This window comes from Perca fluviatilis, chromosome 19, assembly GCF_010015445.1.
Source record: "Perca fluviatilis chromosome 19, GENO_Pfluv_1.0, whole genome shotgun sequence".
NCBI classification, from domain to species: Eukaryota; Metazoa; Chordata; class Actinopteri; order Perciformes; family Percidae; genus Perca; species Perca fluviatilis.
The window spans coordinates 34,127,541-34,141,122 of NC_053130.1; the positions used below are offsets into that span (position 1 = coordinate 34,127,541).

Consider the following 13,582-nt stretch of genomic DNA (forward strand, 5'->3'; position numbering starts at 1 on the left):
TTAAAACTGCAATGACAATAAAAATGATAGCTTATAAATAGCTCCGCTTTTTGTTTCTGTTCCACGACATTTTGTATGTCATGTTTGGGGTGTGGGATGAAGAGAGGGATAATTTAGTCATTTTAACATTATTTAATTTATCTTCGGTGTGTATTGGCCAATCAGATTTGTCTTGACGCGATTGCGATTCAGCCTACGTATAGCATGCACGCACATTCACAGCCACACGCAACGACGAATGAGTTTCTACTATATCTATCAGCGCTACTTGGCAGTGTCTCAAAAGAGAATTTTTGATTTATTTTCAATCGCCCAACCCCAAACATCTGAGGACTAGCAAAATTTCTCCAACTGACCCCTCGTCGAGCATACTTCATGGAGGGGAGGGGCGAGTGAGTTTTTAAAAGGAGAAAGAGGTAGAGTGGTCTGCAGAATACAGAGCCTGTGTAACATAGTATCTTTAGAATCTACGTGGACCGTGGACCCCCCCGACCCCCAGCACCCCCTGCCGAAAATGTCTTCCAGTGCATCTGGTATGGGCGGAGTTTTCACTCCTTCAACGTTCACTGCTTCCGGGAAGCCTGCTCTCGTGTATCCTTGCCTGTAGCTCCTCAGTGATCCCTCCTCGTTCCTCGCCGCTGGGGCAAAAATAAGATCTCTGAGACGGCCTTCACCGAGGACGGACAGAACAACTTCCGGTTCAGCCGAGGACCGAGGAGTCGAGGAGCTATCAGATAAGGGCCATGGGACGCAGCCCTGGTGTTCAGGTTGGCATCCTAAAGCTGGTCTGACAATGACTGAACAGCTCACCCTTGTGGACAGTCTGCCGAATGTAAACGTGTGGGTGGTTTGTTGGAGATTGTGACGATCGTATAAGTCACTCCCATGAGGTGTTTGTGTTTTTAACCAATGTGTTTTATTGAGTTTTCAGATATAATGAATGGAGAATTCTATTCCAGCTGGGAGGAGGCCTCGGCGAAGACTCAGCACTAGGTGGAGAGATTACTGTATATCTCCCTGGGGACGCCTCGGGATCCCCCAGTCAGAGCTCATGTGTTAATGTGGCTCGGGAAAGGGAAGTTTGGGGTCCCCTGCTGGACCTGCTGCCTTCCCCCCTACGACCTGACCACAGGTAAGGGAATGATTTTTTTTTTTTAATGTTTTTATTGGGGTTTTATACAAGCAGTGTACAGATAAAATTGAATGTAGAACTCCATGAGGTGTTTTGCATCAGAAGGAGAGCAGAATGATGATCTCTCCATCTTGACATCCTGTGGGGTTGATTGGTTGATGCATCATGTTGATGCAGGGAACAGACTACACTGTAATACAGCCTGTAGAAGTCCATACCCAGCCGTGATCACACAGCACTGTGCAGATTTGGGACATAATGAAAGAAACTATTTGAGGATTAGCACTCCAGACACACAAAAACATACTTTAATACTTTGAACCCACATGGATTGCAAGTCAATAACATTGTACAGAAACACACACAGAGCTGCTCCAAGAAAATCTTTGCCTTAATCTGCGCACATCTGTTAACCACCCAACACACACACACACACACACACACACGCGCGCGCAGATGCAATAAGATGACTTATTTATATCCTCACACAAACACACTCATGTACTGTTTTAAACATTAATGTACCCAGGCCAACCATTGAAGACATTTAGATTAATTTTGAGTCATCTGCATAGGACAGCAGGGGGCTTTCTATGTGTGGAGTAGTTTTGGAGACATGACTCTTCATTTATATGACATATATTAAATGGTTTTGGCAAAACGTATTCCCCAAAAGTATGCATATGCCTATTTTTGAAAATAAGTGCTGTAGTATAACCAACAGAATAGTAATTATGTGTGAGGTAAGTTTAGAGACACGACTCTATTTAATTATTAAAATATAAAATGTTTTTGGCAAAAGATATTCCCCAAAATTATGATTATGCTTATTTTTGAAGAGTAAGTGCTGTAGTACAACTAGCAGGAGACAAGTTATAATTGAGGTAAGTTTGGAGACACTACCTTATTTAATCATTAAATTAATACATATTTTTGTTGTATCTCTTTTCGGTGTTGTAGTTTGTAGACGGTGACGATGAAAATGAGTTTGTAGCTCGTTGTTTACCTACTACGGTGGGAAAGATGCGTCGTTTGTAATTTAATAACATTTTGCTCAGAAGTTATTGATCCTGGAAGTGCGAATCTGTGAATATCTTTCTGACTTTACCGAAGTCAGATCATAGGCCTACTCCAGGTGCTCTGGCAATGTGAGACTAGCTTAAAGGTGCACTATGAGTTCCTGCATGGTTTCAGCGCAATTTCATTTTTGTCTCAAATGGTAGGCATCTCTCCTTGATCCACTGGCTGCCTGCCCCCTGAACGCACCGCACCGTGAAAGAGCCCGGTCTCGGGAGACAACACAGGGCTCGTAAACGTCTACACAAACACTAGGGGCACAGGCTGTGCACCAAAATACAACAAACCACTCCAGCCAATCACCAACAAGATGGTGAGCAGAGTTGATTGAATAGTGTGAGTTTATGATTTCATGTCCTCTTTGTCTCCAAAGCTGAACGCTGCTTTTGTCCTTTCTCAGGGGTGACGCATCACTCGAGCTGCTGCGTGTGAAAGTCGCTGGACTACGCCATTTTGTAAATATAGCCATGCTGAGAAAGACAGAGAGAGCTTTGTGTGGCTAAAAGGTAAGATAAGTTTTGCATCGACTAGTTTGGCAATGGCTTGAATGTAACAGATGTTCATTAATATAAAATAGTTGCGCGCTACAGCTTTAAAGCTATAGTGCGTAGTTTCTGTCTTCCACCATGAGGAATTCTAAGTAATGACAACAAAACTGTCAGAGCGTCCACATGATACAAGCCTCCCCACCCAGCTGCTAGTAGCCAAGGAGGACACGGAGGATTAAAAAACATGATGGACTCTTCAGAAGAGGTCATTATCTTCACTTCAGTTTCTGCGCGGGAAAGTCGCCGGACGCCCCAATCTTCTGAACATAGTCCTACTGAGAGATCCAGAGAGAGCTGTGTGGAGCTGATAGTCTTCATTAGCTTTGTAGCAACTCATTTGGCAATGGCTTGAATGGAACGGACGTTCATTAGTATAAAATAGTTGTGCACTAAAGCTTTAACATCTGAGAAGCTGTCATTGAATACCTGTTTGGAAAAGGACAGGCACTTTAAAAAAAATACCTGGCAGGTGATTGGATGAACTATCTGTCTATTACGTCCGCCAATGTTGTCTGTCACACACACCTAAACTATGCCTGGAGCTGCCAGTAGCTCCTCGCAGGATTCTGATTGGTTGGATAAGCTCGTAGTTCACCCCGGTCTTATTCAACATCCATGGTTCGGATACAAATAAATGCATTACTTAAAGCCTGATCGATGGATTTTGGTGTGAGATGTGATCCCGCGATTCTTGTGCGATCTTGTGATATCGTGAGAACATAGAGAATCTTTGGGTAAGGTTACCATAACGCCCCATCACAATACCTGTGGGTGACATCACAGAAACATGTCAACAGATGCTAGCCATCTGTTGACATATCATCATCATGGTAATGTTGTGTTCTCCATGTTTTCATACATGGAATATATAGGCCTTTTATTTTCAAATCTATGTAGACACATGGAAATTAAAAAAAGAGCAATGAGTTGATGATGTGTGAAATTGTCTGCGGCTGAGTCAACCACAAACATGGTTGATTTGTTGTCTCATTGCTCGCTGAAAAAAAAGAAAACAACAACCTGCACAGGCCCATTGAGTATTGCAGTTTCCATAGCAACAGGGTTAGTGATGGAGAGTGGGTTGGTGTTGGTGGGAGGGTGGCAGGGTTGGTGAGCGAGAGAACGCCAGAGAGTGTGAAACTGTGGTCAGACTGGAAGCGAGTGCGTTAACGTAAAGCGGTGGGGAACGGAGACAAAGAGAGAGAGAGAGAGACAGGATGTTTTCTTTATTTACTGTCTAGTGCACACGCTCATTCATGCATCAGCCCGGCTCCCCTCTGCCCAGGTGGAGGGACAGTGACGCTGGCTGCCTGACTATCTCCTCTCATTATCATTCCCCCCCCACCCCCTCCATCCATCTCCCACTACAGCTGGATAAGCCAACCGCTAACCGGCTCGACTCCCTCTTACAGAACAGGGATTTGAAGATTGCATCCTCACATTTGTAATCAGATGTGGGAGAGGATTATCCCGAAGGTCTCCTCCATCTTGTTTACAGCGGGAGGGCTGCTGAGACAAAGGAGGGAGAGAAGAGGAGGCTGTGGAGGAGAGCAGAGAGGGATAACAAGCAGCTCAGTGAATGAAGTGTAATTAGCGCTACAGAGAGAGGGGGGGAGAGGTCACCTGTGGATGTGAGGAAGGGGGAGGAGGAGAAGGAGGATGCAGGCTTTCTGAGGAGCTGCACCCAACACCCGACACATCCGGAAAGAGGGGAAGGTAGACGCTCCGCAGCAAGTATTTCACTGTGATAGGTAAGCTGCTGGGTGAAAATGTTTAAATCCTCTTTTTCCCTTAGGGAATACAACCATCGTATGTGTGTGTGTGTGGCGTGCATGTATGCAATTCTTATTGCATGTGTTTGTGCAATCATACTGTATGTGTGTCTGTGTTAATGATCATGACAATGGTGTGATGTAAAAGTCTTTAGTTCTGGTTTAAGAAGGTTCAGCCCACATCCTGAGGACACTTCAGCAGACAGAGATGCTACACGTTGTTTCCTTGAATGAGTCAGTGCAGAAATGATCCACGGGTGCTAGCTACGTGTGCCAGATTTTGGAAAATCTAAATTTGTATTTTAAAAAATGAGTAAAACTAGCATCTAAAAAAAATATATTTACTAAAGTTTTAATTCCGATAGCCCAACATCTTTTAGATCAAGTTCCGATCTCTGAGACACTACATGCAGGGATTTATCCCACCTTCAGACTCGGCACTGTTAGAAAGCACTGACCTGTTGCCATCTGGATCCTGTGACTTGCTTCATGACGCTCCGCCACTCCACATGCTCTCATGACGTAATGTCAGCCGTCAGTGTCGCCACCTCACTGCACGGCACAACGCTTTTTTCTTCAAAATAATAGTTCGACATTCGGGGAAGTACACTTATTTGCCTTTCAGATTCATTTTATTTAAACAGGGACAATGCACAAGTTAACATTAAAGGGGTGATAGAATGCAAAACTGATTTTACCTTGTCATAGTTGAATAATGACAGTTTAGTGGGTAACTAGGACATACATAGAACCTCTAAATCCCATTGACATCTCTTTTCTCAGCAAATCTCACTATTTGAAACTGCCTCTGAAAACGGGCGAATCTCAACAAGCCCCATAGTTGACCACAACTATTGCGGCTCCTCCTCATTTGGCTCTAGTCTCTCTCTTTGTCACGCCCCAACATTTGCATAGGCTACACAACTGACCTGAGATCAGGTAGTCTTCTGAATCTAGGTCGTGCAGATCTCAGAAATTGTATACATTGTTCATATGCTATTTCACCATTAAATTCACTTCTGAGACTTTTTTATGCGAGAAATCAACTATGTAGAGGTCAAATATGGGCCGTTTTACGAAAATTGATGTCTAATTGCAAATTTTGTCCGACTGTGTCGGAGTTCAGAGGCTGGTGCTGCCTGTGTAGCTACCTCGCCGCCTGGCCTGCCTTCCTTCACAGACCCCGGCCTCCTGTGAGGTAGATGGAGCTCAGTCACGGCTGCTGCAGCCCACAGCACTCCATACCCGCGCAAAGTCACCGTTTGGGCTAATGAACTACGAAACACCGCTGCTCTGACAGAGCTCCAGGGCCTGCAACTCCCCTCTTCCTGCTAGCTAAATGCCCGGTGTATGTGAGTGAAAGCGCGGTCAGCGAGCTTGTTACGCTAGCATTCTCTTACCACAGGTTCCAGTTACTCTTTTAATGTGTGTAATTATAATGTGTTGAGTTATTTAAACAAACGATTGGGGAAATAAACGCTGCTTGTCCGCGAGTCTCATTGATGGAGCCTGTGGCTGGATGGAGCTCTATCAATGAGAGCTAGCTAGCCTCCTCTTAGAATTCCTCTGGAATTCACAAAAATTAATTAACTTGAAATCTGACAGAGTTGTTAGCTTTATAAAACATTTAGTTAGATGTTGTAAACGTGGCGTGACAAAATTCAAACTGTAAATATACTCGAATTAAGGCGAAAAGGAAGCTAACTATCCGTGATTTGTAGCTAGGATTGAAGGGACAGTCATAGCTAACGAAACACCTAGTCTTCACAAATATTCATTAACTTGAAATCGGACACCGTTGTTAGGTTTATAAAACATTTAGTTAGATTTTGTATAAGTGGTGTGACATGTGTGTAACATGTGGTAAGAGATTGCTGGTGTAACAAGCTCGCTGACGGCGCTCTCACTCTCACACAACGGGCCATTTAGCTAGCAGGAAGAGAGGAGTTGAAGGCCCTGGAGCTCTGTCAGGGCTGCGGTGTTGGTAGTCCCTGCTGTGGGCTGCCAGCCGTGACGGAGCTCCAAGTACCTCATAGCAGGCCGGGGGCTGTGAAGGAAGGCAGGCCGGGCGGCGAGGCAGCACCAGCGGGCGGCGAGGCAGCACCAGCGGCTGAATTTCGTAAAACGGCCCATATTTGAGCTTTATATAGTTGATTTCTCGCTTAAAAAAGTCTCAGAAGTGAATTTAATAACAAAATAGCCCAACAAACAATGTATAACTTTGCAGTGTCTGAAATATGAGGCCTGCTGTCGAGTCTCCCATGTGTTTCTATGTAGTTTGCTCAAACCAATCAGCGCGTATCTCATTCTGAATATTCATTAGCATACCATATTTGGAAGAAAAGCTCTTGTTCCAAATAGAGCCATATTCACAGGGTGTTAAGGGCCTAATAAAATAGCATTCGGGCAATTTTCAGCCCAACCAATGTTACATACCCCATTAGGAGACCTTAAGGAACAGTGTAAAATACCCTATATAATCATTCTATCACCCCTTTAAAGGTTTTTCCTCAAACCAGGTTTATTTCATACGGACTGCTAGCTTCTACAGGAGCAGAAACCTTTGTTTCACAAGCTCACAGCTCGGGGTCAGTCTACCTTGGATGGTTTAGACATTATGGCTAATAATCAAAATCCATATGGAGAAAATGAATGGGATTTCTTTCTTCCGGAACCATACTGTTGAGCTCTATAGCGATTTTGGAGATGACAAGACTTCAGGCGGCTGCACACAGTCTCTGCACCCTGCTGTGCAGTTCCAAAATGTAACTTTCCCTAAAACCACAAATTGGTCGATTTTACATTTCTGTTTGTGGACAGATTAAACAAATGAGTTAATCACAGAGCAGAGTTGTGTTTTTGAACTTTGCACACAACCAGGCTAGCTGTTTCCCCCTGCTTCCAGTCTTTATGCTAAGCTAGGCTAACCTAGCCTCGACTCCAGCTCCCCGGAGCGTGCCTATGTTCCCACATTTCCTTTTTCATAAATTTGTATCAGATTTTATCCCCCTAACCCTAAAACATCTTGTGGGAGGATAGGGCTTAAATTGAAGGGAAACGTAGGAACACAAGACCTAATTTTGAAAATGTCCTAGAAATGTGAGAACATAGGACTGTGGGAACATAGGGCCTAATTTTCAGTGACATTTTTTTTTATTAGAAATGTGGGAACATAGGGCTGACCCCCAGCGCCATACTTCAAACACATGAGATTGATATTGTTGGGGGAAAGTGCCTTTTACTGTCCGAGAAGAGGAAAGTAAGTGCACAACTTTCAACTTCAGCCAAATTTCGCTTTGGGGCTTAGAAACTCAGTGGAATACTCTCCCCACACATCTTATTACGTGTACAAATCCTCAAACCTTTTCGAGTTTGATAAAACTATGGTTACTGTCACAACAACATTGTACATATTTATGAGGTGTGTGTGTGTATTGGGAGAGGTAAGGATTTTGATTGCATAGCTTTGTTGGTGTGGGGTGGGGTGGTTTTAGGAAGGGGGAACAATTGAGCACTTGATAGTTTTAATTGTAAATTAGGTGACTGTGGTTGTAAATTTGTATATTTTAATATTTTGTATTTCACTTGCATGGAATTTTTATTGTGTTAAGGGACTACAAGCGGAAAATAGCACTTGTGCTATAACCTGTCGCAATGCATCTCTCCTTGTTCTTATACAAGGTTAAAGTGCTTTTCACACGGGGAGCAATTGTCGCAAATCACATGAACAAGAGACTGATTCTTCTGTTTGTGAGTTCCCTAAAATATCATGACAGAAACACATAACTCTAGATTAAACAAAAGTATATCTGAATTTCATCTTGTCACGTTTTTTTTAAATTAAATTATGAAAATGAACCTATTATCAATGAGGCAAAACAGAGAGCAATAGTCATTCTTACACTCTTGATACAAAATTGCCAAATAAAAAAATGCATGCTATGGGAATTTTCTGTGTCCTGTGTATTAGACATCCACCCTCGATGTTTTATTTTTTCCTAAAGGTTTTCCATGGCGGAGGCCGGGCGTCCTGTGTCACAGCTGTGCCCACTAGGGGGGGCTGTTTCCTTGGAATCTACCCTCTCTGGTCAGTCCCTCTTTGACACGTCCAAGAGCTCTACAGAGGCTGCTACGCCCACCAGACTGGCTGGAGGACCAGGTAACACCTCCCAGGAGGAGCCGAAGGAGGCTGTCGGTGGCATCTGTAAAGAGCATTTAGCGTCCTCTGCTACCAGAGAAGCTCCCTGCAGCAGTCTGAGGGCTGGCAGAGAGCCTGGTAAACAAGAACAACCCCAGTCTGAACACTGTGAGCCCCAAAGGGTTTCCAGCCACCCTCCTAGTCTGCCTGAGACGCATACACCCTCACATCGCCACAGGACAGTCGTGAACGCAAACAATGACAACCCTCAGGCTGGCGGGACAGTGCAGAGCATAAACCCAGCCTCCCTCCCTGTTCACAGGAGTCCCTCAGACACTTTGCCTCTGGTTAAACAGGGAGTGGCCCCCCAGGCTGCAGTCAGCCACACGTGTAGACTTGCATACCATGGTGGAGATAACAGTATCCAGGAGGCTGAGAGTCGCTCTATGTTGGCCTGCAAGCAGCCCATGCAGCTGCAGCAGTGCAACATCATCACCACTATGTGTCGAGGGGTTAGCAGCGGAGAAGGGGGTGTCCAGCCGCCTCAGAGCCGCTGTGTCTGTGTCCCGTTGCCCATGGCAGCAGCCAACGTGCAGGATGTTGTGGACAAATCCCATCTTCCCCCTAAATGTGACAACAAAGCACTCTGCTATGGCTCCTACAACCATCATGTCAATTTCGAGGACACATTTGCTGCCTACTGCCACCCCCAGCCCATACCCGCCCCCTCCCAGCTGCTGCCACGCCCAGCAGCCGCCGAGCCAAACTGGGACGGGCAGCACGCAGCGGCAACTCCTTCGGTGACAAACCATCTCGGCCTGCCTCGCCTCATCTCCTCCGTCAGCGAGACGGGCCTGGATGCCAAACACCTGCTGCGCTGCTGCAACCTCAACTGCTCTTGGATCAGCTTGCTTCCTCCTGGTGCTGGGCCACAGTCCCAAAAACACTTTGGCGGAGAGGAATGCTGCAGCAGTCCCGTGGGCCAAGTCAGAACCATCAGCCGGGACATGGGGACTATGACAGCGCACAAAGAGCTGAGGGATGTCGGGGTGCAGACGGGACAGACTGTCACACCCCATGTGTTCCCCCAGATCTGTCTGGCAGAGGAGAGCAGGAGTGAGACCTCCTGCAGCCAGACATCGAACACTGACAGCGACGGAGGCAAGAAACCGGGCGGAGCTTCCAAGTCCCCAGTGAAGGAGGTGAAGTGGGATGCAGAGGGGATGACGTGGGAGGTGTACGGGGCCTCTGTGGACCCCGAGGAGCTGGGCCTGGCCATCCAGAAACACCTGGAGCTGCAGATCAAGGAGACAGCAAGCCACGCGGCCAAGCTGTCCCGCCAGGACACCAACACCACCCGGCAGGGCGGGAACATCGGCTGGAAGACAAAGAGGAGCAGGGTGATGGGCTCCTTCCGAACCCCGGCCTGCTGCACTCGCAGCACTACAGCTGTGGACTAACTGACCACAACCTGAACACTGTGTACAGCTACTGTCAGCCTCACATCTGGCAAGAAGGGATATGAAAGATAGAATGAATGATCGGCATACTCTGCCAGAATATGTGGAAACGCTTAAATGTTGATTCAAGATTTGTTATCGTCATGAAAAAGGGAAATCTAAAAGACAGAGTGCTGAAAATGATCAACTAACGAGAGCTTTTTCATCATTTTGTTGTCTATGGTTCAATATTTGTTATATTTCTTCAATATTACTATTGGAATCCTGATTCCTGCAGCTGTGCACTGCCAGTGTTTTCATACTGTACAGGCGTGTCTTCATAATAGACACTTGTGCTGTGTAAAGCAATCTGATACAATAAGTACTACTCTTGTAAAGCTTATAATGGATGTGTGGAGTGGCGAATAGCATTTATTTCAATACAGAGACACCTCAACCCCCCCCCCAATAAAATACATAGACCAACTATTAGCCTCTTTCTGACCAAGTAGTTACAGGAATGTAGTTCTAGGAACAGTCCACTTCTAAACAGTTCTACAAACTACACTCCCCAAAAAACCTTTTTTTTCCATTTGCATTCCCACTGGCCAAGTGGCCATAGGAACTGACCTTTTGTTATTTTAATCACAGCCATCTAACCACCACTGTGCGGAAAAGGGAAAAGACCGTGCCCTGAAGTAGGAGCTGAAAGAGTTATGGGAAATGCAGTCAGAGGAACTTAAAAATCCCCAAATTGGTCCAGTCGGAACAGGAGAAAAAAAAGGTTCTAGGAACGTTATGTTCTAGGAACTGCAAAAATCCCTCCTTGATATGATGGTAGGGAGTGGTATCTGTGGCACACAGCAGTGACATCCCATAATCAGTAGTGACATATGCCAGTAGGATGCCTATGCTGAGTGATATCTGAGTGGCATATACCATTTAAACACCTTTAGTGGCCCGTAGACTTTCCCTTAGCGTCAGCCTCAGGAAAACTTTAACCCCACTTTTGGGAAGGCTATAGCTGCATCATAATCTACATTATATCTGTCCAACACTTTAGTATTATTTGTGGGGTGAAATGAACATTGCATCTCTCTCTCTCTCTCTCTACTGGTGTCGAGGCAGATGGTCGCCCGCCTGTTCGAGATTTCTGCCTGTTAAAATAAAGTTTCCCCCCGCCGCTGTCGTACTAAGTGCATTTGCTCTTTGGGGGGGAATTGTTGTGTCTCTGTAAATGATAGAGTGGGGTCTAGACATCCTCTATCTGTAAAGTGTCCCGAGATAATGCCTGCTATAATTTGACACTATAAATAAAAATGAATTGAATTGAATAGCAGCCTACTTAAATGTTGTTATTCTAGGATATTATAGGCTACAACATTTACACATGGGAAAAGACATTTGTGCTGAAACTATAGTGACGTATGAATACACCCAATAATAGTAATTGAAAGCATAAAACACATTTCATTTCTCAGTATTACGTTTACATAATCCAGACATGAATCCACTTTATTGTCACAACTGTATAACTGATGTTAAAGGTGCCCTGCCACATGTATTTCATTACTTTGTGGTGATGTCTGAAGTTCTACCATGGACTCTGTAACATTTTTTAGTGGAAAAAATGCCTTGGTTACCTTGTTTCAAGCCATTCTAGCGTGGTATAGAAAGCCTGCAAGAAGACTCGATTTGTGCCAGTTCTCATTAATATTCAACGAGCTAAGCTGCTTGACTCTGATTGGCTAACAGCTAGCCAATAGAGCCTGGCTACCGGCATCCTTTACCCAGCGCAACTGGGCGAGCTCATGAATAGTAATGAGCTCAGGCAACGCCACGTCAGACTGACCAGCTTTTGTAATTGGTCTGATTTCTCTGCTTATTTCTGTTCAGTGTTCATTTTAACATTCACCACATAACACAAACACATATGGACCTAACATATTTCAAAAAATGCAAGTAAAAACGGTTTTGTGTGGCAGGGCACCTTTAATGTTATACAGCACGTATCAGCTCATAAATTGCTTAGTCATGTATCGGAAACACCAGTAATGGGAAAACATATAATTTAAGTGGTATTAAAAAACTAACCCGTATACAGCAAAGACAATAAAGATCCTGATCAGAGCCTCACAGTAGGCCTCTGTGGGCTCCATTAGTGCCATCTGTGAATGAAACGGAGACTAAGAATGAAATATGATTGTTCCTTAGGTTTATCCATATTCCAACTGTGCAACAAGCATATTGTCAGGGTGAAAATCCAGTTTCAGAGACTTTATGTTTTGATGTCAATTACTGTAATTGATTCCATAACATTTTTATTAGAAAAAAACAACCACCACTGGAATTAATGAAGCATGTGGAGGTTACGTTGTCAGGTTTTATTTCATGTGAAACTTAAATATTTTTCAGTTATACTGTATGTTGTAAGTATATAGATTTAATAGTAATATAATTTACAGATATTGCAATGTAAGACAGATTTCAACTTGTGAAACGAACATTGAATGTATTCCTGTTTTCTTCAGTAATGCTGACCTCCATTATTTATATTTCCATTCTGTCTGTTTGTTTCAAATTGTGTGGCGCTGAACTCGTCGCCAACTCTGTTGTGTTATCAGTGTAGCTATTGAAAACAGCGTGGACTCGGAGACAAACAGTTTGCCTCATGTTTAAATCAACAGTGGGACATTCTGAGAAATCTGTTGACATTTTGGGGAAACCTTTGCCACCTTCCCCAGATGAGAATACGGAGATCAGTTTACTCTCTTCATGTCCGTTACAGAGATAGACAGTAGGTGTAGGAAGTGTTGGGTCTAGCTTAGCATAAAGCCTGGAAGCCGACTGCTAGCCTAGCTCCATCATAAGAGAAACAATATGCCTTAATGAAGTCGCGGTTGTGACCAATGTTGTACCTTGGTTGGTGGACCTATCTGGTCACAGAGATGAAACTGTTATTTATCTTCTCATCTGACAGGATTTATTTACTGAAAAATAACATTACCGATACAGTGGACTACACAATGTTACGATAGAGAGATGCTGACATATACAATGTTTCTATATTGTGTTAAGGTAAACTTTTGTTATTTGAAGCTCTTATGTTATGCTGTGTTACGTTATAAGGAACTACACTCTGTGTCCACTGGGGCTGCACAATTAATCACATTTTTATCGAAATCGCAATATGGACTAGTGCAATATCCAAATCGCGGGGGGGGGGCAATATTTCTTAAAGACAAAGAAAACTCCTGCACACTGTCTAACTTGCAATAAAATATAAAAAACTAGACCATCTTTACCGAAACGTTGCCTATTATATTTCATAAACGTTTTGCAAGTTAGACAGTGTGCAGGAGTTTTCTTTTGAAACTTTTTGACCTGCTTGTCCCCCTCCAATGCACCTGCCTGACGTTGTACATGTGCAAAGTATTTGTCTGTACTAAAGGCAAAATATGAGTCAAACCATTCTG

The 13,582-nt window shown here is 44.2% G+C and overlaps 1 protein-coding gene across 2 annotated transcripts; it reads left to right on the forward strand.

The window, feature by feature from the left end:
• Positions 1–2,462: 2,462 nt before the first annotated feature.
• Positions 2,463–10,719, forward strand: si:dkey-191g9.7. Of its 2 annotated transcripts, none has more exons than XM_039783650.1 (4): positions 2,463–2,522; positions 2,610–2,715; positions 4,043–4,508; positions 8,534–10,719. In XM_039783650.1, the coding sequence occupies exon 4, from the start codon at positions 8,541–8,543 to the stop codon at positions 10,125–10,127; it is 1,587 nt and encodes a 528-aa protein (XP_039639584.1). In that variant the 5' UTR covers positions 2,463–2,522; positions 2,610–2,715; positions 4,043–4,508; positions 8,534–8,540; the 3' UTR covers positions 10,128–10,719. The 2 variants fall into 2 exon arrangements, with proteins under 2 accessions (XP_039639584.1, XP_039639585.1); XM_039783651.1 differs by having other exon boundaries at positions 4,128–4,508.
• Positions 10,720–13,582: the final 2,863 nt, after the last annotated feature.